The sequence below is a fragment of the Myotis myotis genome, unplaced genomic scaffold, assembly GCF_014108235.1.
Source record: "Myotis myotis isolate mMyoMyo1 unplaced genomic scaffold, mMyoMyo1.p scaffold_m19_p_1, whole genome shotgun sequence".
Lineage (NCBI taxonomy): Eukaryota > Metazoa > Chordata > Mammalia > Chiroptera > Vespertilionidae > Myotis > Myotis myotis.
This window is the reverse complement of record NW_023416313.1, coordinates 54002073-54026900: the sequence shown is the minus strand read 5'-3', so window position 1 is coordinate 54026900 and position 24828 is coordinate 54002073. Positions and strand designations below refer to the sequence as shown.

At 41.4% G+C, this 24828-nt stretch overlaps 1 protein-coding gene across 1 annotated transcript in view; it reads left to right on the top strand.

Moving 5' to 3' along the window:
• Positions 1-24828, top strand: part of RASGEF1B (RasGEF domain family member 1B) — a 523636-nt gene that overhangs the window by 75420 nt on the left and 423388 nt on the right. Inside the window, exon 2 of the mRNA XM_036337557.1 lies at positions 15750-15797. Within this exon, the coding sequence (XP_036193450.1) occupies positions 15750-15797 (48 nt within the window). The remainder of the gene's footprint in view (positions 1-15749; positions 15798-24828) is intronic.

The window sequence follows — 24828 nt, the reverse complement described above, 5'->3', positions numbered from 1 at the left end:
CATAGGCTATCAAGAGTTAGTTGCATTCTTTTCTTTTTGAAAAAGTAGGAAGAATATTTAATCATAACTGAGTTGCACTAATAGAGATTTTAATAAAACTGGGCTGAGCTCGGACCAGGAGGTTGAATAAGCAAGTGGAGAGTGAATGTTCCTCTGGGTGCACTCTGTGCACTGGCATAATTCGTGGGACTGAAATATAGTATTTAATCCAAAGAACCCACAGGGTTTTTATAAGTGCAGTTTAATTTAAAGTCTATGCAAATACATGTAGTACATAAATACAATTTTCTGGGAATTTTAAGCCTTCCTGTGACTTAGATAAAACTTTAAAAGAAAATCTTTGATAAATTTGATAACAGCCTCATTTAAATGAGCTTACCTTCCATAGAAATCAACATGAAGACTGAAATGCTCCCCCTCTCACACCTCAGCCTTTCTTTGAGGGTAAGAGAGAAGGCCTGTAGCATTATCACCATCTGGAGCTTAGAGAGCTTCTTTGCTTTGCAGTGAGGAAGCTGAGCACAGACATCACTGTCCAAGGTGCCTGTTTCATGCCACAGCTAGGAGAGAAACTGAGTCTAGGGTAGTTGCTATGGGGCAAAACCCACATTACTAACTAATGCTAGCAAAAGAAAAACAACACGAGTGAAATCCCACCAACTCTTCTAATTCCTCTCTAGATCTCTTTAGTCCTACTAGAGTTTTCTTTCTATAAATGAATGTGAATGCCTTTGCTTCCATGTAAAAGTCTTCACTGGCTTCCCAGTATCTATGGTGTGAAGTCCAGACTCTTGAATAATAACCAGAGCTCTGCCTATTTCTTTGTTCCTATGTATTCAGCCCTTACTCCTCAAGCTTCATTTTTCAGACAGACTTGCCCACATGCAGTCCCAGACTTGTATACTCACACCTTTTCATTCTTTCTTGCTGGCGCCGCCCCCTTACCCCCTAACCGCTGTCCCCTCCCCCGCCCCCCCCCCCCCCCCCGCCTCCCTTACTTCTCCCAAGGCTTTAATAACGTCAGTTTATCTTCCAAACTCAGCCTAAGCATAACCACCTCCCAGAAGTCTTCCCACACCTCCCTTTTGGCTCTTGTTCTAGGACATTGCATATTCTGGGATAATATCTGCCACATTGATTGTCAGTCATTTGTTTACATGTTTGACTATTCGACTAGGAGACCCTTGAGTTCAGAGAAACTTACTCAAGTTTACATCCTGAGTGCATAGGCCTGGCATGTGTAGATGCTCAGTAAATGCTTATGGAATTGAACTGAACAACAACAACAACAACAACAACAACAAATCCAGATAGTTATGAGCCCCTAATAGAGAATTTAGGTGAGATTATCCATGAGTCCTTATGAGTTTGAAACTGCCCTCTTTGTCTATCTCTTCCTTTTGTTCTCCATAACCTAATGGAGAAATTGTTGGACGTGCTGTCCCCCAGGGTCATTATATGCATTTATTCCTCCCATTGTGCCCTTATCCGTGGCATTATCCCGGCTTGGCAAGCACACCCTCCTTGCTTATGTAGAAGTTATTGATCGCCTATATATATGACATTGTTGTGGGCTCCTATCTTTACCTGTCTAACTAGGATTCCACCATTCTAGGCCCCCTCATACTTGCATCTTCTTCTAACCAACAGTCAGAGCTGTGTAATTGTCCAAGTTCATTAAAAGTAAATAACTCCCAGAGAGGATCATGTAAAGATTTCCCCAAATTGCAGTGATTTATAGATAATATAATAGCAATTAAAATCTGTTTTTCCCCAAAATAAGTATTAAATGAATGAATAAATAATGTCCCCTTGAAAAGGCCCTCACTCCAATTAAAAGCCAACTGCAGTAACATTTCAGGGTTTCAACCCTACTTCTTTCCTGCCAGGAGGTGTCATGTCATTTACTGAAAGAAAACAACACAGGACAAACACTTTCTTAATAAATGCAGTTTGTTAAAGTCCTGTTAAAACATATGGGTCAAGGGGAAGTCAAAACAATCGGAGGATCATTGGAGAAAAAAACTTTTAGGTCTGGCACCTGGGAGACCTCTGGGGCAGAGGCAGTGGAAGAAACTTCATGTTCTGAAGGGAAAGAGCCCCCGTCCCCCTTATTCCTTCTCACCTGCTTACCCCACCAGAAACAACCACAATTCCTAGGAGTTCAATAGTCACATTCTGTCCAAATGCTAAAAGCAGTGACAATTCAACTCAGCACAGAAGCTTGTGTGCAAACTAACTGAGACATCATATAAAAAGTTAGATCCGAGATGATTCTGTGGTTATATTTTTGTGTGTTTGTGTGTTTGTTTTGAGGGTATCTGAAAGTGTATTTTGAGAGGCTATCCCTCTCAGATCTCAAAGCACAAAAAGCTACAATAGCTAAAATATTTTAGTACACCTCTACAGATTGAAAAATCTACCATTCCTCTGTTGTTTTCCTTATGTGTGTATGTTTCATATTATACTGCACATGTAAAAAGTAAAAAAGATGCCTGTAACCAATATCCTCTTGCTCTCGGTCTTCATGGGGACGAGTAGTGGAAAAGCCTTAACTGTGCTGTCCCTTCCTAGGGACAGCAGGGAAAGAAACTAGATTACCCTCAAAGGAAAGGCATTTGGAAGTATTTCCAAAAACCATGGCCCTTTCACATAAAAAATCAATTATATGATTCCAGAGGTAACATAAAACATGGCAAAGGGCAGTTTTTGCCCCCTATAAATATTGTTGAGATGACTAGTTAGCAATTTGGTGAGAAATTCAATCCAAGCCATCTAGTAAAATAAATATGCCAAATGGAAAATACAAAATTTGAACTACAGTCCAGCAGGAAGTAAATAACCTTAAAATGTATTAAACTTTAGTGGAGGTATACTTTGCATGCTTGAGGTTTAGGCAGGGTTTAATGATGACTTCATGGCACATGGAGATTTATAGTAATGGTACTGACTGTCCAGCACTGTGTCCCCAACAGCATCTGGCATGTAGTGGGTTCAGTAACTACTTGTAGATGTGGGGATACATGGACGGCTGGATGAATGTGTAGACCCTTCAGTCTGGTAGGCAAGGAGAGGGGTCCGTGTGCATGTGCATGTCCTGGCTCTCTTTGAACCTGGAGAAAGGAGATGAAAAGACCTTTTGGGACCATCAGCCACCACTTCTGACACCACAGGTCTGTGCTATTCTTCATATTTTCTGGGAAGAAGGTACAGAGGAGGAGGAGATTTCGGAACTGAAAGATAAAATACAAAAGTTCTTTTAAGGATGTAGGATGAGGAGTACACGTGTTTGTCGGGTGTGTGTGTGTATGTGTGTGTGTGAATTTCTAAATGTTCTTTGAGTAATTTTAATCCTCTTCCTTTAGTTGTGGTGGCAAAGAAAATAGTTGCCTCCCTTGCTGATGGGGAAAAAATGGATTTACTTGAAATATAGTATTAGAGGAGGGCTCTATGGATATCCTAAACTGCCAGAAAGATGAACAAGTGGATCCTAGAGCAAATTAAGCCTGAAACATCCCTACTATGTGCCTTCAAAGAGCTATAGAGAACTCTAACACATTACCCTTACCTCAAAGTTTATCATGCAAAAATATCTGGCCTTTCTTAGTGTTTTCCTTGTGGCACTGTGTTTTCAGAGAATGCTCAGTATTAGACTTCTGCACATTAATAGCCTTAGAGACATACAGATCCAGAATACATTACCGTCATTTGTCTTGGCCTTGTTTGTGTGCTGAGTTCATCATTGTTTTATTTTCAGCATAGCGCCTTCTTCCCCTCTTACTGTAGTGTTATTAATAGTAATAGGAGCTTCCCGGCTTCAGTCATCGGCATGCCTGAGAGGAATGTTCAAAAGAGATAGGAGGGATTCATCTCCCAAGTAATTTGTATGCCAGGGAGCACCACTCCTTAGAAACCGTGTTCTTTGCAGCTGATGCGTTCCATAACAGGGCTGGCATGGAGAGGTGAATGAACCCGGCAACCAGGGCAGACAGGGAGAACCTGGAGCTTAGGACTAAAGCTCTCCTCCCCCTACCCCAGGGCTAGACAGGTGCTAAGGGTGGGCCAGGTAGAGGCACCAGCTGGCAGTAGGAAGAAAGAACAAGCAGGCAGGCAGACCCCAGCACCTAAGTGCTCACGGGGCTGTCCTGGAAGAGGATCTGAACATAGAGAGCAAGGTATATAGGAGATGATTAAGTGTCAGGGTTAAGAAGAGCAGCTTTTGGAAATAACCCATGCTCATCAACAGGTGAATGTGTAAGCAAAATGTAATATATACATACAATGGAATATTATTCAGCCTTTAAAAGGAATGAAATCTTGCGTATGCGACAACATTAATGAATCTTGATGAAGTTATGATAAGCAAAATGTACAAAAACCCAAAATACTGTGTGATTCTACTTATCTGAGTTTCCTAGATTAGTCAAATTCATAAAGACAGAAAGAATGATGGTTGCCAGGGACTGTGGGAAGTGGGAGTGGGCATTGTTTAATGCATATATGTAGGGTTTAAGTTTTGCAAGATGAGAAAGTTCTGGAGATTGGTAACGCAGCACTGTGAATGCACTTAACAGCACCAAACTGTACACTTAAAAATGGGTACTCTGGTCTTGGCCAGGTAGTTAGGCTAGTTGGAGCATTATCCCGTACACCAGTGGTTCTCAACCTTCCTAATGCCGTGACCCTTTAATAGAGTTCCTCATGTTGTGGTGACCCCCAATTTCATTGTTACAAATTGAACATAACCAAAGCATAGTGATTAATCACAAAAACAATATGTAATTATATATGTGTTTTCTGATGGTTTTAGGCGACCCCTGTGAAAGGGTCATTCGACCCCCAAAGGGGTCGCGACCCACAGGTTGAGAACCGCTGCTGTACACCAAAAGGTTGTGGGTTTGATTTCAAGTCAGAGCACATACCTAGGCTGCAGGTTCAATCCTGGTCAGGGAAGCAACCAATCAATGTTTCTCTCACATCGATGTTTCTCTCTCTTCCCTTCCACTCTCTCTAAAATCAATAAAAAACCCCATATCTTCGGGTGCGTATTAAAAAAAATTAGGTTCTATGTTAAATTTTATGTTATGTGTATTTTGCTGCAATTAAAAAATTTAAAAATCAGAGATATTCTAAAAGAAAAAGAGAAAGACAGCTTTGAAGACAGGCTATCTGAGTTCAGATTCTGGCAGACACTGATTTGGGGCAAACCAGGTAAGTTCTCTGGACTTTGGTTCCTTTCTATTATGGGAGTGACAATAATGGCACCTGTACTATAGGATTGTAGTGAGGATTAAAGGAGATACTATATGTAAAGCCCCTGGCACTTAGAAGAACACAATAGTGTTAGGTTTCACCACTGTCATCAGGAGAATATGCAGCATTTAAAGTGTACAAGCAGGTAATTTGCTGTAGGATGCCGGTAAGTACTTTAAGGCCAGATACCAGGTTCATACTGTGGGACAAGACCTCAGTCCTTTGTGAGGTCTGTAAAGAGCAAGGTGTGGCCTTCCAGAAGATGTCCAGCAGGAATTGATGCTGACCCACTGCTGCTCCCAAATTAGAACGTCCAGACATCTCCCCTACAGGTAGGACCCAAGGTGGGTAGGCAATAAAACTGGAGAAGGGGGATCTAGAGGGGCCTGACAGCAGCTCAGTAGCCCAGTCACATGTGCACATACCTCTCCAGATACTGCTGGAGAGTCCGGTACTTACCCTTTCCATCAGTCAGGAGCTGGTGGCCTGCCTTATGAAAGAATTACAATTCAGAGCACTATAGGCCTTTTGAATTAAAATGCCTTCCTGATTTCTTCCAAACATGACCAGATTGCAAAACAAGCACAGGTCAGGGGAATATCCTCTTTCACTGCTGTGCAGTCTTGACTGCACTGCTATTACCCGACAGATCATGAGGTGGCAGACACTCCTGTTTCTGGAACCTTTCCACTTCAGCCATTTCTTCTTGTGTTGTCCTGGAAAGCAAGCCCAGACAAGCACATGACGTGGGAGGCTTTCTTAATGTCACATCAGCTCAGAGGTGTCCCTTGTTCCAGCCTCTGAACATGGGCTGACACTTCAGGGTACAGCCTGCTAAGAGAGCAGGCAAGCACTCCCAGGAGTTATCGGGTTGCTAACCATTCAATTACCCTGAAGCTCTAATTAAGGGAACTCATATTGGAGCCCATACTTAAGAGGTCTCCTTGTCAGCTTCATCCTGGGGTTTAAATAGACTTTTTGATGCTGGTAGAGCAAACGGAAAGATTTCCTCATTCTGCTGAAAGGAGCAGAGGAATTGGCTGCCCTTTCTGATGAGGGCAGGCTCACTCGTGGGAAAAATGGGTGGTATTTGCTGGGAGAGGTCCCTCACATTCTCTTTTGGTTTCCATTAAAGTCCTGCATGCGATGCATTCGATCACAATTGCGGGCTTAGGTGGCAGAGCGCTCATTTTCATAAATAGGCCTGGAAACATAATCACACTCACCCCTTGCTATTTTCAGATTTGGAGTAACTTTTCAGAAAGCACTCTTAATTAATACTGACTTATAATAGCTAAGGCCAGAGTTCCAAGGCAGCTTGGTATAATTTAATTATAGAAGAAAATCGTGAATTTTTAAAATAAAGTTTTCTCCTGCCTCTTTTTTTGTATGTATATGTATGTGGGGATGGAGGGGTAGCTTGTTAGGTGGGCTATTTTTATGCAGACGTCTTGAAGCCTGCAATAAAATACCATGCAGGCATTTCCCAAGTTAGACACACCGAATTTGTGAACGCTTCTTGCATTTGTAGTGCCAGTGACATAAGAACCCTCCCCTACCTGCCTCACTGCAAAGCCACTCTGCTCTCCTCCCCCTCTTGCCATTTACTGCCTCCAGAGAACAGTCATGGGGGTTCAGAGGCCAGCCCAAGTCTGACTTTGGGGAATTTCTGATCAGCCACCTCTTTTCCATAACTTCCTTTCTTTCCCTTGAAGCAATTATTCATGCAACACAGTTGCTGTGTATTCTCTGATTTTCATTACTCTGGACTCTGCTCATTCTTCCTTGGGCAAATTTTCTCATATACATCCTATAGGGCTTAAGTCACTGGGCTTTGAATCAGGACTGTTTAAGTCTTGGTTCTCTCACTTATCTACCAGCAGTATGACTTTGGGCAAATTATTTTGCTTTCTATATCTCAGTCTTCCCATCTATAAACCTGAGATAATACAATTATATTTACCTCATAGCCAGGTTGTGAGGATCATGTAAAACTTTGTTGGGTGGTATGGTGGGAACCTATTGTAAGTGCTTAAAAATGTGAGTTGTTGATGTTGTTTATTATTTTTATTTTAGTTTATTATTTTAAAAATATTTTTAAAATATATTTTATTGATTTTTTACAGAGAGGAAGGGAGAGAGATAGTTAGAAACATTGATGAGAGAGAAACACCGATCAGCTGCCTCCTGCACATCTCCCACTAGGGATGTGCCCACAACCCAGGTACATGCCCTTGGCCAGAATCGAACCTGGGACCTCTCAGTCCTCAGGCCGATGCTCTATCCAGCCGTGGGCAAACTACGGCCCGCGGGCCGGATCCGGCCTGTTTGAAATGAATAAAACTAAAAAAAAAAAGACCGTACCCTTTTATGTAATGATGTTTACTTTGAATTTATATTAGTTCACACAAACACTCCATCCATGCTTTTGTTCTGGCCCTCCGGTCCAGTTTAAGAACCCATTGTGGCCCTCGAGTCAAAAAGTTTGCCCACCTCTGCTCTATCCACTGAGCCAAACCGGTTTTGGCTAAAAATATTTTTATTGATTTTTTATTTTAGAGAGAGGGAAGGGAGAAGGAGAGAGAGAAAAACATTGGTGTGAGACTGGAACATGGATCTGCTGCCCCCTGCACACCCCTTATTAGGGATTGAGTCTGTAACCTGGGCATGTGCCCTGACTAGGAATTGAACCAGCAACCTTTTGGTGCATGGGATGATGCTCAACTAACTTAGCCGTACTGGCCAGAGCTTAGTTTCTTCTTTATTTTTATCTCATACCCTGCCTTTCCTTTCTTTCTTTTTTTTTTTTTTTTAATATATTTTATTGATTTTTTACAGAGAGGAAGGGAGAGAGATAGAGAGTTAGAAACATCGATGAGAGAGGAACATCGATCAGCTGCCTCCTGCACATCTCCTACTGGGGATGTGCCCGCAACCCAGGTACATGCCCTTGACCGGAATCGAACCCGGGACCTCTCAGTCCGCAGGCCGACGCTCTATCCGCTGAGCCAAACCGGTTTCGGCTCTTTCTTTTTTTTTTTTAAAAAAATATTTTATTGATTTTAGATAGGAAGGGAGAGGGAGAGAGAGAGAGAGAAACATCAATGATGAGAATCATTGATTGGCTGCCTCCTGCACGCCCCCTTTTGGGGATTGAGCCCACAACCCAGGCATGTGCCCTTGGTCAGAATCAAACCTGGGACCCTTCAGTCCGCAGGCTGACACTTTATCCATTGAGCCAAACCAGCTAGGGCTTTCCTTTCTTTTTCTAATTTGTACGGATATGTTTGAGAAAAACAGGTTGTTTTTTTGTTTGTTTGTTTGTTTTTCCTTTTGATTATCTCCCCACCATTTCTGTGTTTTTCAAGCTGGGACATAGGTGACAATAGGCAACAGTCAGTCCAGTAAGAGCTGGCCTGGGTGCAGTGTGCCCTGCCACAGAGAGCTGCTTAACAACTTACTTTGTTCTCCTGCTATTCTTCATTACTTAGTGGTCCTAAGTGACCTATTTATAGCTGCTAAAGAGCGGAGTAATACAGGGGATGCACTTGAATTAAGAAAAGCAAAACCATCTGCTTGGGAGGGGAGGGGTGGGACATCAGACATAACAAGACCTCTTCAGAATTCCAGAATTTCTACCTTAGTCGCCATCCTCTTCAAATTCAAACTGCTTTTTGATTCACACTATTGTTCAAGACACATGGAAAAAAGCAAAAATTTTTTCTTAGTTGATTTTATTATTTTTCTGCTCTGTATAATTGTTAGTATTGTGAAAATATCCTGTTTTCTTGAAATTGCATAGCATTTCAGTCATATCAGAGGTTAAAATTATTTCTGTGGGGAAAAAAGCTCTAAGTCCTTAACACCTAATTAATGAAATACATTTTTAGAAGGCCACAGTTTGTAAGTGGGAGACCAAATGTATAGCATGATATGTAAGATGCAGGTGACCTTTGACTAGGCCCAACCTCCATTCTGCCTAGATAAGACATTTATCAGGAGAGATCTAATAACTCATTGAATGTCAAATGCAAATGGTATTTCTCTAGAATTGGATTGACTACTGCATTAGAGAAATAGAACCATAACATATATATGAGGAGATTTATTATAGGATTGGCCCATGAGGTCATGGAAGCTGAGAAGTCCTGCTATCTGCTGTCTGCAAGCTTGAGGGCTAGGAACAGTCGGTGATATAATTCAGCCTGAGTCTGAAGGCCTGAGAAATGGGGGACTGCTGGCATTAGTTTGGAGTCCAAAGATCTGAGAACCAGGAGCTCCAATGTTGAGGGCAGGAAATGATGGACATCCCAACTCAAGAAGTAAGAGAAATCATTTTCCCTTCTTTCCCCTTTTGGTTCCATTGGGAGCCCCTAAGAAAGGATTGGATAATGCCCATCCACAATGTGGAGGTTGAATCTCTTTACTCAGTCTACGGATTCAAATGCTAATCTCCTCTGGAAACACCCTCACAGACACACCCAGAAATAATGTTTTACCAGCTATCTGGGCATCCCCGTAGCCCAGTCAAGTTAACACATAAAATGAATCACCACAGCTTTTTAAGCCCCTTTATAAGTGTAACTGTTGTCCTTTAGGTCATATTTGGTATCATGACTTTGAGAGAAGTACAAAGGCTACATCCATGGATATTTATGGCACTTAAAGTTGTATTGAAACCCAACTGAATTTCTAAAAATGTAAATACAGAATTTGTGCGCTTACGTGTTTAAATTAGGGAGGTTAAATAACTTACAGATCTGCTTTTGGACTATCTTGAGTAATTTGCCAACATTCAGCCCATTTCCCTGGCTCACCCACTGGTTCAATCAAATAAAGAATTTTAACACCAGTCATTTAAAAGGAAAAGGGAAATGAGGTTCATTATGTGGATTCTTCAACAAGAAAGAGAGAGAATTAGTATCTGTTTTTGTATTTTCCTACTTCTCAGCCCACGTTACCATTGTCTCTGGCAGGCAAGTGGTCCTCAAATTGTAATTTATCTACATATATAGCATGTCCCAAAAATGTGTACACACACTTTGAATAATTATAAAGGCAGTATTTATTAAAATCCCTATTATTTTAAAAATTGAGCTATCAGCTGCTAAAGTGTATATACATTTTTTGGGGACACCAAAAAATATATTTGAATTCCATGGAAAAAACAGGTATTAACATGCACATTCCTGGCAGCCCCTCTAGACCTCCCGACTTAGAATTTTTGGGGTTGGAGATTTGGTAAATTGCTTGGCTAACAGCCCCCTAAATGATCTTCATGCACTCTAAAGTTTGAGAACGACTGATCCAGACAATCTTCCGTGGGACATATGTGATTGACAATGAGTGTGGTGGTAATTGCCCCTTTTATTCAGAAGTTGGTCTTGCTGAACCTTCATATGTTAGATCCTTGACTTCTTTGAGGTAGATTCATTGGGCTCAATACATTAGTTTGCTAGGGCCACAAAAATAAAATGCCACAAACTGGTGGCTTAAACAACATAAATTGATTTTCTCACAGTTCTGCCGGCTGGAAGTCCAAGAGCACAGTGTCACAGGGTTGGTTTCTGATGAGGTCTCTGTCCTTGGTTTGCAGATGGCTGTCCTCTCTATCTTCACGTGGCTTTTCCTTCGTGTGTGTGTTGTTTGTGTCTTAATCTCCTTTTCTTATAAAGACACTAGTCATATTGGGTTAGGGCCCATCAATACAACTTCATTTTTAACTATTTACCTCTTTAGAGGCCCTATCTTTCTATCTCCAAATACAGTCACCTTCTAATGCACTGGTAATTAAGACTTTAACACATGAATTGTGTGTGTGTGTGTGTGTGTGTGTGTGTGTGTGTGTGTGTAAACAATTCAGCCTATAGCAGTCTAAATGGATCTCAAAACACTATGAATAAGTGAAGGATGAACACTTCAGACTTCTGGCAAAGTTCCTTTACCCATCCCAGCCTCTGTCCAGCAGAAGAAGCCTCCTCTTGATCGGTGTCTCGGTCTCTCTCCTCTAAGGCAGCGGGAATGAAGCAGGGACAGTGATAACTTGCTTTTTCATTGACTCTGTTCCTCCTAAGCTCCATATCTATGAATATAGGAGAGTCTAATGACTGTTGGCTCAACTGCTTTAAATGATTATGAGCAGTGGTTCTTGAAAAGAATGTGAGAAGCCAAAACTCTTTTCATAATGAATATTAAGATGTTCTTTGCATTTATGTATGTATGTATGTATGTATTTATTTTTACTGGATGACATCTGCACTGATTGTGCAAGAGCAATGGTGGTGAAAACTGTTGGTGTTTCAGCATGAATTGAGGCGGTAGCACCAAGGTGTACTAGTAGTCCTTATAATTTTACCACTGTGCCTTTGCATTGCAGAAAAAAAAAATGCCAGTTTCACTTAAAAGTGCCCTTGATGAAATGGCAAAAATTATTGTTTACTAAATCTTAACCCCTGAACACACAACTTTTTAGGATTCTATTTGCCAAAATGGGAAGTATGCACAAAGCACTTCTGTACATAAACATTCAGTAGCTGCTTGGAAGAAAAGCACTTCTGTGATTGAATTATCAACCAAACTAGCCTCTTTTTTCATGAAACACCATTTTAACTTCAAAGAACAAGTGATTGATGAAATACGATTATTCACACTTATGTAGCTGGCAGATATGTTTGCAAAAATGAATGAAGTGAGTCTATTGCTTCAAGGAAAGCAACTGACAGTATTTGTTGCTAATAATAGAATTCAAGCTTTCAAGTAAAATTAGAATTTTGGAAAACTTGTATCTGTTACTATGAGCTTGATAGCTTACAAGCTGTTGAAGGTTTTTTTTTGGTGAGGTTGGTGATTAATAGATGTGCCTTTAAAATATGATATAGCTATGGCTGGGTAGCTCAGTTGGTTAGAGCATCATCCCAATACACCAAGGTTGGGGGTTCAATCCCCAGACAGGACACATAAAAGAATCAAGAAATAAATGCATAATTAAGTGGATAAACAAATCAATGTTTCTCCCTTCTTCTCTCTCTCTAAAATCAATAAATAAAAATAAAAAAATATTATGTAATTAAATGTGTCAATATTTGGAAAACCACCATAATCCACTAATATCCAATTGGCCAGTGCAGAATATGATAAAATCATGCATGAGTAAAAGATTCATTCAAAGTGAAAGGTGGACCAACAAATTTTTATCTAGTAGAGTATAAGAAGTTCATTTAGGAAACTACCAATTGTAAGGTTTTGGTATATTATCAGAGAAAAATATTCAAAATGATCCAAAAGGATTATTACAAATACTCTACTTTTCCAACTACATATCTGAATGAGGCTGAATTTTCCTCATTTACTTTAACCAAAAGCATATCATAGCAAAATAGGTTAAATGCAAAAGCAGATATGAGGATCTAGCTATCTTCCATTTAAACTAAACATTGGAGTTGCAAATACAGAGTGTCCCCCTAAAATGTATACACACTTTGTATAATTATTAATTCCACTGGGTTGAATCTAAAAAGAAAAAAATATCAATTGAGCTATCAGAAAGTATGTCTATACATATTTTGGAACTCCTTATATTTGAAAAAATGGCATCTTCTCAGTAATATTTTTCTGTTTAGGAATATACATAAAATATATAGAAATATGTTATTTAATGTTTTTACATTAAATATGTTTTACATTAAATATGTTATTTAATGTAATGGTTTTATTATTGCTATTTTAAAGTGAATACATACATATTTAAAACTTTTTCTCAGTTCTAAAGATATTCAAAGTCACTAATCATCAGCGAAGTCAAATTAAAATGACAATGAAATATCACCTCACACCTGTCAGAATGGCTATTATCAATAAACAACAAACAAGTGTTGGTGAGGATATGGAGAAAAGGGAACCTTTGTGCACTGTTAGTGGGAATGCAGACTGTTACAGCCACTGTGGAAAACATTATGGAGTTATCTGAAAAAAATTATAAATTGAACAGCCTTATGATCCAGCGATTCCATTTCTCAGAATTCATCCAAAGAAACCCGAAACACTAATTCAAAAGAGTATATGTACTCCTATATTCATTGCAGCATTATTTATAACTAGAGGTCCGGTGCATAAAATTCGTGCATGGGGCGGGGGAGTCCCCTCAGCCCAGCCTGCACCCTCTCCAATTTGGGACCCCTCGGGGGATGTCTGACTGCCAGTTTAGGCCCGATCTCGGCAGTCTGATATCCCTCTCACAATCCAGGACTGCTGGCTCCTAACTGCTCACCTGCCTGCCGGCCTGATCACCCCCAACTGACCCCCCCGCCCCGCCAGCCTGGTTGCCCCTAACTTCCCCCCGCCCCCCGTGCCAGCCTGGTTACCCCCAACTGTCCCCCTCCACTGGCCTGGTTGCCCCTGACTCCCCCCCATCCCCCGCTGGCCTGGTCGCCCCCAAATGCCCCCCTGCCAGCCTGGTTGCTCCCAACTTCCCCCTCCTGTTGGCCTGGTCACCCCCAAATGCCCCCCCTGCCGGCCTGGTTGCCCCAACTGCCCTCCCCACCAGCCTGGTTGCCCCATGCAGCCTACTGCTCAGTCGTTTGGTTGTCCCTCACTAAGCCCCCTGCCGGCCTGGTCTCCCCACACTGCCTGCTATTCAGTCATTTGGTCATCCCACACTAACCCCCCTGCCAGCCTGGTCGCACCATGCAGCCTGCTGTTTGGTCGTTACTGTTACTGTTGCTGTTATGGTGTCCTGGACAATTTGCATATTCCTCTATTATTAGTATAGATAGCAAGGCCTTGTAAGGAGCCCAAATGACCATCAGTAGATGAGTGGATAAGAAAACTATTCATACAAGGGAATATTACTCGGCAATAAAACAGAACAAAATATTACTATTTGCAACAGCATGGATGGACCTAGATGGTTTTATGCTAAGTGAAATAAGTCAGTCATAGAAAGACAAGTGCCATGTGATTTTACTTATATGTGGAATCTAAAGAACGATATGCATGAACAAACAAAACAGGAATAGACTCTTAGAAACAGAGAACAGACTGATGGTTGCCAGAGGGGAAGGGTTTCGGGGACTGGGTGAACAGGTGAAGGGGTTGAGAAGCATAGATTGGTAGTTACAAAATAGTCATGAGGGTGTAAAGCACTGCATAGGAAATATAGTCAGTAGTACTGTAATAACTATGTATGGTGCCAGTTGGGTACTGGAAATATCAGGGGGAATACTTTGTAAAGTATATCATTGTCTAGCCAGTATGTTGTACACTTGAAACTAATATAATATTGAATGTAAACTGTAATAGAAAAAATATTTAACATTTTTGAAAAATGAAAAAAAATCTCAGTTCTAATTCTTAATAGTGAGTCTCAGTGGATATAACCCACATAAACAAAAGCTCTTTGGGGACCAATAATTTCTAAGAGTACAAGGGAATCGTGGGACTGAACAATTTGAGGGTTCCTGACTTAGGGAGACATTTTTCTAGCTACAAATAGTAGTTGGATGAGTTAACTTTGATTCATGCTACACTTAAAGTGAGTTATATTCCCTATCTGAATGCCGAACTTGGTAAGCTTGATTTTTCCTTATTTCTTGTTGGGAGAAAAGTTATAATGGTAGTAGAGGCCTGGTGCATGAAATTCGTGAATGGGTAGGGTCGCTAGGCCTGGCTGGCGAACAGGGCTGATCTGTGGGGCAACTGATGGGATGATTGGAGGGGGCAGCTTCTGTATTGAGTGTCTTCCCCCTGGGTGGTCAGTGCACATCATAGCAACTGGTTGTTCCACTAGTCATTCCAGCGTTTGGTCGATTTGCATATTAGGCTTTTATTATATAGGATTCTATACCAAATTCTTTTCATGCATAGATTAATGCCTGTTTCATATTTCCTAATTCCATATAAGATTAGATAATCATGAATAAAACTGGGAAATAAAAAACCCTCTATAAGAACTAATATTTTTGAGAGATTTGTTTTAATCTAATGAAAATATATTTAAATGAGCAAGATTAAAATCCTCCCTATAGAAAGACACTTGGGAATCTTGTCAAACATGCTCTTTCATTCTGTTCCTATTTTCTCATTTTCCAACTTATAGAGCATTTGTTTCTTTCCTTCTTTCTTCCTTACCTCTTCTTTTATTTATTACCTCCTTTTTCCCCTTTGCCTTATTATAGCTGGAAGTATTTCCTTATATTTGCAGTTTTTGGTTTCTGCCAGTGTCCTCTAAGAAGATGCTGAGTCGGTAAATATGAGCACGGCATTGACAAAGTGTAAGTGCATCTTTGCACTCTCAGCTCCTGGACTTAAACAGTCTCTCATTCAGTATGTAAAATTCAGCACTAGAGTCCTTGCTGAGATTCTATTCTTAGATTTCTAGAGGCTGTGAAGGAAGATTAGGGGAAGGGATTTCTAACTTTAAACTAATATCTTCCAGATGAAATGGCATCAAAATAAGTTATACTGTGTTCTTCATAGATTTCTTTCTCTTTTTCCTCTAGTCCAAGAGTCACTCCCAAGTTGGCCTGAAATCAAGCACAAAGCAAAAGGTATGATTTCCCCCTCCTTCATTGTTCCTTTAAAAAGTAATTATTTTGATGGGTGCCTTTATTTTTTTCCGGAAGAGAGTGACTTGCTTTGGAAGGCAAGGATACACCCAGAATCAAGGTATTTGGGAGTCTTCATTTGCTTTGCTTCCATAATAGTAAATCTGAAATTGGAGAGTGATCCTTAAAATGAAATGGAATGAGAGATATTCTGCAAACGCAGTGACTAAGAATTGCCCATGACTTACAGGCAGTTCTGAAAGCAAGGTCATGAAGATGCTCTTCCAGTTTCAGCTCTTTATTTTCTAAGCCCTCCACAGTGAAGGCATTCATTCCTAGCTCAGGTCACATTTTTTACTGAACTGTATGCTCTCAGCATCACCTCTGGAGAATGACCCTCACCTGTGGCCTGTGGTGAATTGGCTGAAACATGAGCTTTGTGAGTCAGAAAGAGTTGATTTCAGTTCCTGGTTCTGTCACTTTCCTAGCTATGTATTAAGAGAATGATCACACCTACTAGAATAGTTTTTTTTTTCCTTAGTATAATTTATTTTAGAAATAAAATGTGATAATAATAACACTTACATCTTAGTGCCTAGCACAAAATAGGTACATAATAATTTTAATGTCTATAATATCTCATTGATACTTTCGGTATACAAAACAATAGAAATTTGAAATTCCAAAATCTTAATCTTCAGACTAGAGGCCCAGTGCACAGATTCGTGCACCAGTGGGGTTCCTTGGCCTTGTCTGTGCCCTCTCACAATCCAAGACCCAGGATTGGGAGATGGCAGAGAGCCAGTTTCAGCCCAATCCATATAGGCCAGGCCAAGGGACCCCACTGGTGCCCAAATCCATGCACTGGGCCAGTTTCGGCCCCATCCCTGCAGGCCAGGTTGAGGGACCCCACTGGTGCACGAATCCATGCACTGGACCAGTTTCAGCCCAATCCCTGCAGGCCAGGCCGAGTGACTCCACTGGTGCATGAATCCGTGCACTGGGCCTCTAGTATGCATATAAGGTCTTTGGTTAATCTCTTCCCGCCCTCCCCTTTACCCCCTTCCCTCTGAGATTCATTAGTCTTCCATGTTTCCATACCTGTGGGTTGAGCATCTGCCCCCTGCTGGTCATTGTGGGTCATAGCTACTGGCTGGTCAGCAAGTTGGCCAGTCGCTTAGGCTTTTATATATATAGATACACACACACACACACACATGCACACACACGTTTGTTGACTTATTTATTAACTTAACTAGAGGCCCAATGCACGAAATTCGTGCAAGAGGTTTGGCCCTCACAGCTCCTCGCAGCCTTGGCTGGCCCTCACAGCCCCTCGCAGCCTCGGCTGGCCCTCACAGCCCCGGTTTAGTCCAGAAGGTCATCCGGATGGTCGTCCAGAAGGTCATTGAGACAGTTGTTTTGTTGTTTGGTCTAATTAGCATGTTAGCTCTTTATTATATAGGATTTTCTCCATTATTCCTAGTATATGGTTTCTAACCAATGCATAAGTACTCCATTTCGACAGGGGTACTTATCTCCTTGGAAGTTCATTTCATTTGGATCACTGAAATTGTAAAATATTTTAAATATATGTATTTACATTGGATACCCTGTGATTTCTAGCCACTGTTCCTGTTCCTGCCCTTGTCTCAATGACCTTCTGGACGACCATCCGGATGAAATCACACCAATAATTTCCACAGAGAGACTATAATGTAAAGGATCATTAACTGGTTGTGTTGCGGGTGGGAATAGGCTCTTGCATGGAGTCATGAGAAAAGCATTTCAGTGACCCACTCATGGGAGGATGAAGTGCAGTGGTAAGATTTATTGGAGTAGAAATAAAAGATTGCCTCCAGGTTTCCAGTGTCTCATCCACTGTCAGGTCGCTCAGCTCCATCCCGCTGTGGAAGAAGTCCAGCCATGTCTTCATCGAGTCCAGAAGAAGGGCCAGGGCCCAGAAATCCTGTACCATTGGCCTGGCATTGGCAGGGCATCTGAAGTTATGGCAGTTCAATTTAATCCATTCGCAAGTTTGGTCTCTGTCCCTGCCCAGCTAGCTTTCTGTTCCCAGTTGCACTCAGGCCAGCTCTGGGTTGCTGCACCCACACCCTTGCTTGGGCCCTCATGGCTGCGGGGCATGTGTGGCTGCTACAGAGAGAGAACATACAAACAAACAGGGTGAATAGGAGCTACCAAGAGAGATGTCTTTGTTAAAATTTGGTTATATTTGGGAAAGAACTAGCTGGTTTTCAAATGAACCAATCTCTTTGCCAACCCTTCACAGGCTTGTACTGGGCCCTCCTCCTAACCAATCCACTTTCTTTTTTTTTTTTTATAATATATTTCTTTATTGATTTCAGAGAGGAAGGGAGAAGGAGAGAGAGATAGAAACATCAATGATGACAGAGAATCATTGATTGGCTGCCTCCTACACACCCCCTACTGGGGATCAAGCCTGCAACCCAGGCATGTGCCCTTGGCCAGAATCGAACCTGGGAGCCTTCAGTCTGCAGGCCGACGCTCTATCCACTGAGCCAAGCCGGCTAGGGCACCAATCCACTTTCTAGATCTTCTAGGCTCTGTGTCCCTCATCCCAGCCAATCCTTTTCCCAGGCACGGCTCCTCCCCATATAATCACCATCTTAGTTTCTACCTGGCATTTCTCAAAGTAGAAGCACCTTCCCATGAGCCATCTTGCCTTTCTTTGCACATGTGCTTACTTCCCCGTGGGCTATCTTGGCTTCTGCTTGGCACACGCCCAGCAGAGGAATGTCTCCTTTATTGTTTTACCTCTCCCTCAGTAATCCAGGAGAATAGCCAGGTGTCCATCGGGGAGCCTGCTTCTGGGGCTAGGTCCCCTTGGTGGAGGATGAGGCTGCTCTCTGAGGGGTCTGAAGCTGTAACTTCCAGACTTAATCAGGCTTAGGCTTAGCCAGTTTATTAGGCTTAATGTCTGATTCCATTTGCTCCTTTCCTTTTTTAATATCTAGCTATCCAGTTGTAAAGGTGTTAGCTAGGTAATGGAGAGTAAAAAGAGAATTCTAAGACAGGGGGTGGCAATCTAAGGACTACTAAAACTTCTTAGATACTTAGAGGAAGCTGCTCCACAGAATTGAAATTCAGACCTCTGAGGAAAGGGTGCTGCCCATCACACTATGGGCTGATTCTGCAAGCCCTGGGAAAAAACTGCAAACTGGATTCAGTGGCTCTGCAAGAAGTTGAGATGGGTATGTTACTAAGGTGTGGCTCAGAGGAAATGCACAAGAAGCAAGTTCCTTCCTGCTCTTCCAGTTCTGCAGCCCCTCTAGCACCCCCTACTGGCAGAGCTAACAAGAAGCCAGCTGATTAAGCAGGAATGTGTTTTTATAGAGTCCCAAGCCTGACATCACAAAGTTGGCTACAGAAAGATGGGTTTGTACCTGAGAGACAATAATTTAACTGGTACAGTCAGTAGCTCTATTTTGTAGGTGAGGCACAGATGTGTTAAGCTGTGTTTGCCTAGTGCTATTGTCTGAATATTTGTTTCCTCCAATTCAAATCTTGAACCGCCCCCCCCCCCCCATACACAATGGTATTGGGAGGTTAGCCTTATGAATGGGATGAATGCTCTTACAAAAGAGATCCCACAGAGCACAGAGCCCCCTGGCCCCTTCCACCATGTAAGGACACAGTGAGAAGCTGCAACCCTCCCCTCAACTTGCTGGTACCCCGATTTTGGGCCTCCAGCCTCCAGAACTGTGGGAAATAAATTATTGTTGTTAATAAGATACCTAGTCTGTGGTATTTTGTTATATAACTGCCCCCCACCACCCATTTGCAGTATCACTTTGGGTGATTTCAGTTACTCCTGGTCAATAGTGGTCTGAAAAATATTAAATGGGAAATTCTAGAAATAAGCAGTGTTTTAAATTGTGTGCTGTTCTAAGCAGTGTGATGAAATCTCACGATGTCCAGCTCTGTCCCACCCAGGACGTGACTCAGCCCTTCTTTGTCCAGTGTATCCACACTGTAGATGTTCCCGCCCGTTAGTCACTACTGGCCATCCTGGTTTTCTGACTCATTGTCACTGTATCACAGTGCATGTGTTCAAGTCACCTTTATTTTACTTAATAATGGTACCAAAGCACAAGAGTAAGCATGCTGGTAATTTGGATATGCCAAAGGGAAGCTGTAAAGTGTTTCCTATAAGTAAAAAGGTGAGTACAGTATGATATATTTATTACAGTATATTGTTATAATAGTTCCGCTTTATTATTAGTTATTGTTGTTAATCTCTTACTATACCTAATTTATAAATTAAACTCTATCATAGGTGTGTATGTACAGGAAAAAAAACCATGGTATAAATAGGGGTTAGTACTATCCATGCTTTCAGGCATCCACTGGGGGTCTTCGGAAATATCCCCCATGGATCACAGGGTGGGGTGATTATAGTAGCTGGGACAGACCAGGACAGCCATCTAGAAAGAGGCAGAGTCAGAATTTAAACCTAGACACCTCGGCTTCAAAGTTTAAAACTACAACCTCTTGAACAAGTGTCCATGAGCAAAAACACTTCTCTAAGCCTTACATTTAAAATCTGCAAAGTGGCCCTAACCAGTTTGGCTCCATAGATAGAGCGTTGGCCTGCGGACTCAAGGGTCCTGGGTTCGATTCTGGTCAAGGGCATGTACCTTGGTTGCGGGCACATTCCCAGTAGGGGGTGTGCAGAAGGCGGCTGATCGGTGTTTCTCTCTCATCGATGTTTCTAACTCTCTATCTCTCTCCCTTCCTCTCTGTAAAAAATCAATAAAATATATGAAAAAAAATAAAATCTGCAAAGTGAGGATGATAATTCCTAACTTGTTGGGTTGTCCTAAGATTAAATAGACAATACAAATGATGAGCTTATTATATTTCCTGGTGCATAGTAACTTCCTAATAAATAGTAGCTCTTACTAACTGTGGCTTTTTCTTGCTTGAGTGTAGGAACTTCGTTTTGCCTCAGTGAACTGAAGTATTTTGAAAGTATTGTCTTTCCCTTGGGGTGATTCTATCTCCAGTGGGTTATTTATTTAGTTGATTAGTCTCTCTCCAACTTAGCATATTTAAGTGTTTACATTGGAAAGTGAACAGTAGAGAGGATTTAATGCTGGAGCTTGATCAATGAAGGCTTTATTGATGACGTCCTTACAGTCAGAATTTATCAGGGGCTGCATTTGAGCACTACGTTAGTCTTTCACTTAACATTTTAAATGGCGGGGAAATCATTGCATGTATTCATTCATTCTTCAACACAATGGTTATTTATTGGATACCTAATTACACCAGACACCATGCTGGCATCACGGGTGATATACACAGACATGGACCCTGCCCTAGAGACTGTTTCTTCCAGTCTAGGGGAGCACGATGTAGCACCCAGCTGCTCATTCTCCCTCGTTCCTCCTTGTCCTTGAGCTGAGTATATTTGTTCTTACATAGATATAAATGCCATCTTGTGGGTAAAATATCTATTTGGCCTACTATGGAGTCAACCAATATCCAAGGAGAATTACAAGGGGGAGGGAGGAGCAGTGTAAGGGGATGGCAGCTGCTTTTCCTGAAGGGCAAAGTCATTAATTAACTGAGGAAGAGGCAAGTCTCAGACTAGACACAGGGAACAAGTGTGAGGGGCTGAGAGTAGCACCCCTGGAAAGCTCTTGCATAGGTCATTGTTGTTTATGAGCATGGATGAGAGAGTCAAGGGCTCCAGTCTGGGTGCTGTAGTGCTGTTGGACTCTTTTGCTCTCACATGGTCAATAGATTGAGAGACAGAGCCTGGAATGCGAAGGGCTTAGATCCTTGGAGTTACCTAACTGTAATAGAATCAAGAACCTCTCATGCATAAGTCAGACTGTCTTATGCTTTATTTCCTATCTGTGTTTACTTTCCTTTTGCTTAAAAGTGCCATATATCCTGATATCTGTAAGGAAACCAAGGGAAGGTATTTATTTATGTTCTTTAGCCAGAACCCAAAAGGAAGCTGGCCTTGGAGGCTAGCATGGTAGTGGTGGCATCTAGGATGCCCATGAAAGAACTCCAAGGTCATACTAATGTGGTCAAAGTCATACTAGGTCTTGTTGATCTTTCTAGAAATTCTGGTAAAAATGAAGGAGGTTAGGTTATATTGAGGTCTATTTTGTAGGACATGGGAATACCCAAAACCCATTCTTGAACTGCTCAGTTTAAGGGAATCAGAGGGAAATAAATGCATAGAAAACAAAAACTAGCAAATGACTACTTGGTTACCCCAACATGTAACTTCAGTGAGTGAAGCTGAAATAAATAGAAGACCCTTTTTTCTCCTTCTCACAAAAAACAGTTTCTACTCCCCAAGTATCTTTTCAAGATTAATAACAATATTAATAGTAAAACCAGCATATACTCAGTGTTCTGGTTGCTTTGCAAGCATATAGTGGTTGCATTGTTTTCATTTGATTTTAATCAGAGTGAAATTAAATTGCCAAAGCCTATAGTTAACAGAGCGTTTTAAATATTCTGTCTCCTGCCCAAGCATTTCCTGGCATTCAGTAATCTTAAGTTTACTATATCCTTTCTTCTATCAAAGCAATCTTCACAGATCTGATAAATAAATTCACAGAAGTTATACTTGAATTATATGGCTTAAAGTCTAATCTCTCCTAAGGATATTTGCATTTTAATAGGCAATAGAAGCTAATGAAATTGAGTCAAAGGGGTGGAATTTCTGGTGTTACCAAGCAGGGAACAAATTTTGGTTGGTAGGAAGATCTTATCCTTGTTCTTAAAATTACATTGTTTACCTGTAAGATCAATTCAGACAAAACATTAACTGGTTAGATGATCTTGGGTCACAAATGTACATAGTTAATTGGTGGGGAGCCAGTTCCCAAGTTTGGAGTACTGCTCTGTTCAGCCCACCATCATCTCTTCCTACCACCCCCAGTTCTCATCACCCTCCTTGTGTATGAGTGTAAACCCCCTCTATCCCACAGAACTGCAAGCTCTCCTCCAAACAGAAACTGCGTTTTATTAATATTTGTACCCTTCATCCAGCCCCTTCTCTCTGGCACCTAGTATCTGAGAACTTCCTCAATGTTGATAAGTATATTGGAAAAACACCCCATTCCCCCATTTATACCTGAGCCAATCATGCCACAGACAGTAATGGAGCCCAATGCTAGTCTCAGGTCCCCAGGAAATAGCTTTTAGTTTTTCCTGCTAAAGACTTAAAAAAACCCTCCTGAACATTTCTTGAGGTATTTCATTTTCTAATTCTATCCTTATGCCCTTTCAACAGTGTTTTTTTTCCCTTCTGATTCATCCATTCAACTTTCCCTATCCCCATGCTTAGCTTCTCCACTATCACCATCCCCACTAGAGTGATGCAGTTGCTACATTGATGCCTCATTGTCACCCAAAGTCCACAGTTTACATTTGGGCTCCCTCTTGGTGTACACATTTTATGGGTTTTGATCAATGTAATGATGTGTGCTCACCATTATCTATAATAATAAAAGCATAATATGCTAATTAGACCGGATGTCTTTCCGGACAACCTTCGGGATGAAGCCAGGGCTGCGAGGGAAGCCCGTGTCCCAGGTGCCAGAGGGAAGCCGGTACCGGCAGCCAGGGGAAGGAAGGCCTACTCTTGCACAAATTTCGTGCATCGGGCGTCTGGTAGTATCATATGGAACAGTTTCACTGCCCTCTGTGCTCCACCTATTCATGCCTTCCTTCTCCGAAACCACTGGCAACCACTGAGCTTTTTACTCTCCATAGTTTTGCTTTTTCCAGAATGTTTTATAATTGAAGCCATACAGTATGTAACCTTTTCAGATTGGTTTTCTTCAGGTAGTAATATGCCTTTAAAGTTTCTCCACATCTTTTTGTGGCGAGATAACTTGTTTGTTTTTAACACTGAACAATATTCCTTAGTTTGGATATAACACATTTTATTTATCCATTCACTTACTGAAGGACATCTTGGTTGCTTCCAAGGTGGGAAGTTATGAATAAAGCTGCTATAAACATTCATGTGCAGGTTTTTGTGTGAATATAAGCTTTTCATTCATTTGGGTAAATGCCAAAGAGTGTGACTGCTGGATCAGTTTTTCTTTTTCGTTATCTTCCCATAAATGACTCATAGCCTTTGCTTGGGTGTTGTCAAGTATCTGCTCCAACTGGCCATGCACTTTCTGCACTGAGCCTCTAGAGCAGTGGTTTTCAACCTTCCTAATGCCTCGACCCTTTAATACAGTTCTTCATGTTGTGGTGACCCCCAACCATAAAATTATTTTTGTTGCTACTTCATAACTGTAATTTTGCTACTGTTATGAATCCTCATGTAAATATCTGATATGCAGGATGTATTTTCACTGTTACAAATTGAACATAATTAAAGCATAGTGATTAATCACAAAAACAATATGTAATTATATATGTGTTTTCCGATGGTCTTAGGCGACCCCTGTGAAAGGATCGTTCGACCCCCAAAGGGGTTGCGACCCACAGGTTGAGAACCACTGCTCTAGAGTCTCTAAAGATGATCCATGCCCCACTTGGAGGAATGTAAGAAAAGAGGGAAACACTATGTAATAGTAATATACAGAACATTTAATGTAGCAGCTGTATTTGGGGGAAATGTAGAGTACAAGATGGGTTTATAGCACCCAAGAGTTAAATTCTGTTTGTTCATACAGTTCCTACTGGCATCAAAAAAAAGAAAAAGAGTCATTTGGGCCTTTTATATCACAGTGAGGATATGAACACTGAATCTAGCTGAAGGGAAATTAAAAGTCACCGCTTTCTGGTAGTGACAATTCCCCTTGAAAGTCCTGACAGGAGCTGGAAAAGAAATCAGACTGCCTGAAGTGAAGTCCATATTATCTTTTGTCCATGTTATCTTCTCATGGCCTATGAAAGAGGCAGAGGGGCTTTCTGGAAGATGCAGCCCGAATAAAAAATGACAGAACCAGCAACTTGAATTTAAAAGAGATGGAGATCACCTCTACCGACTCATAACAAT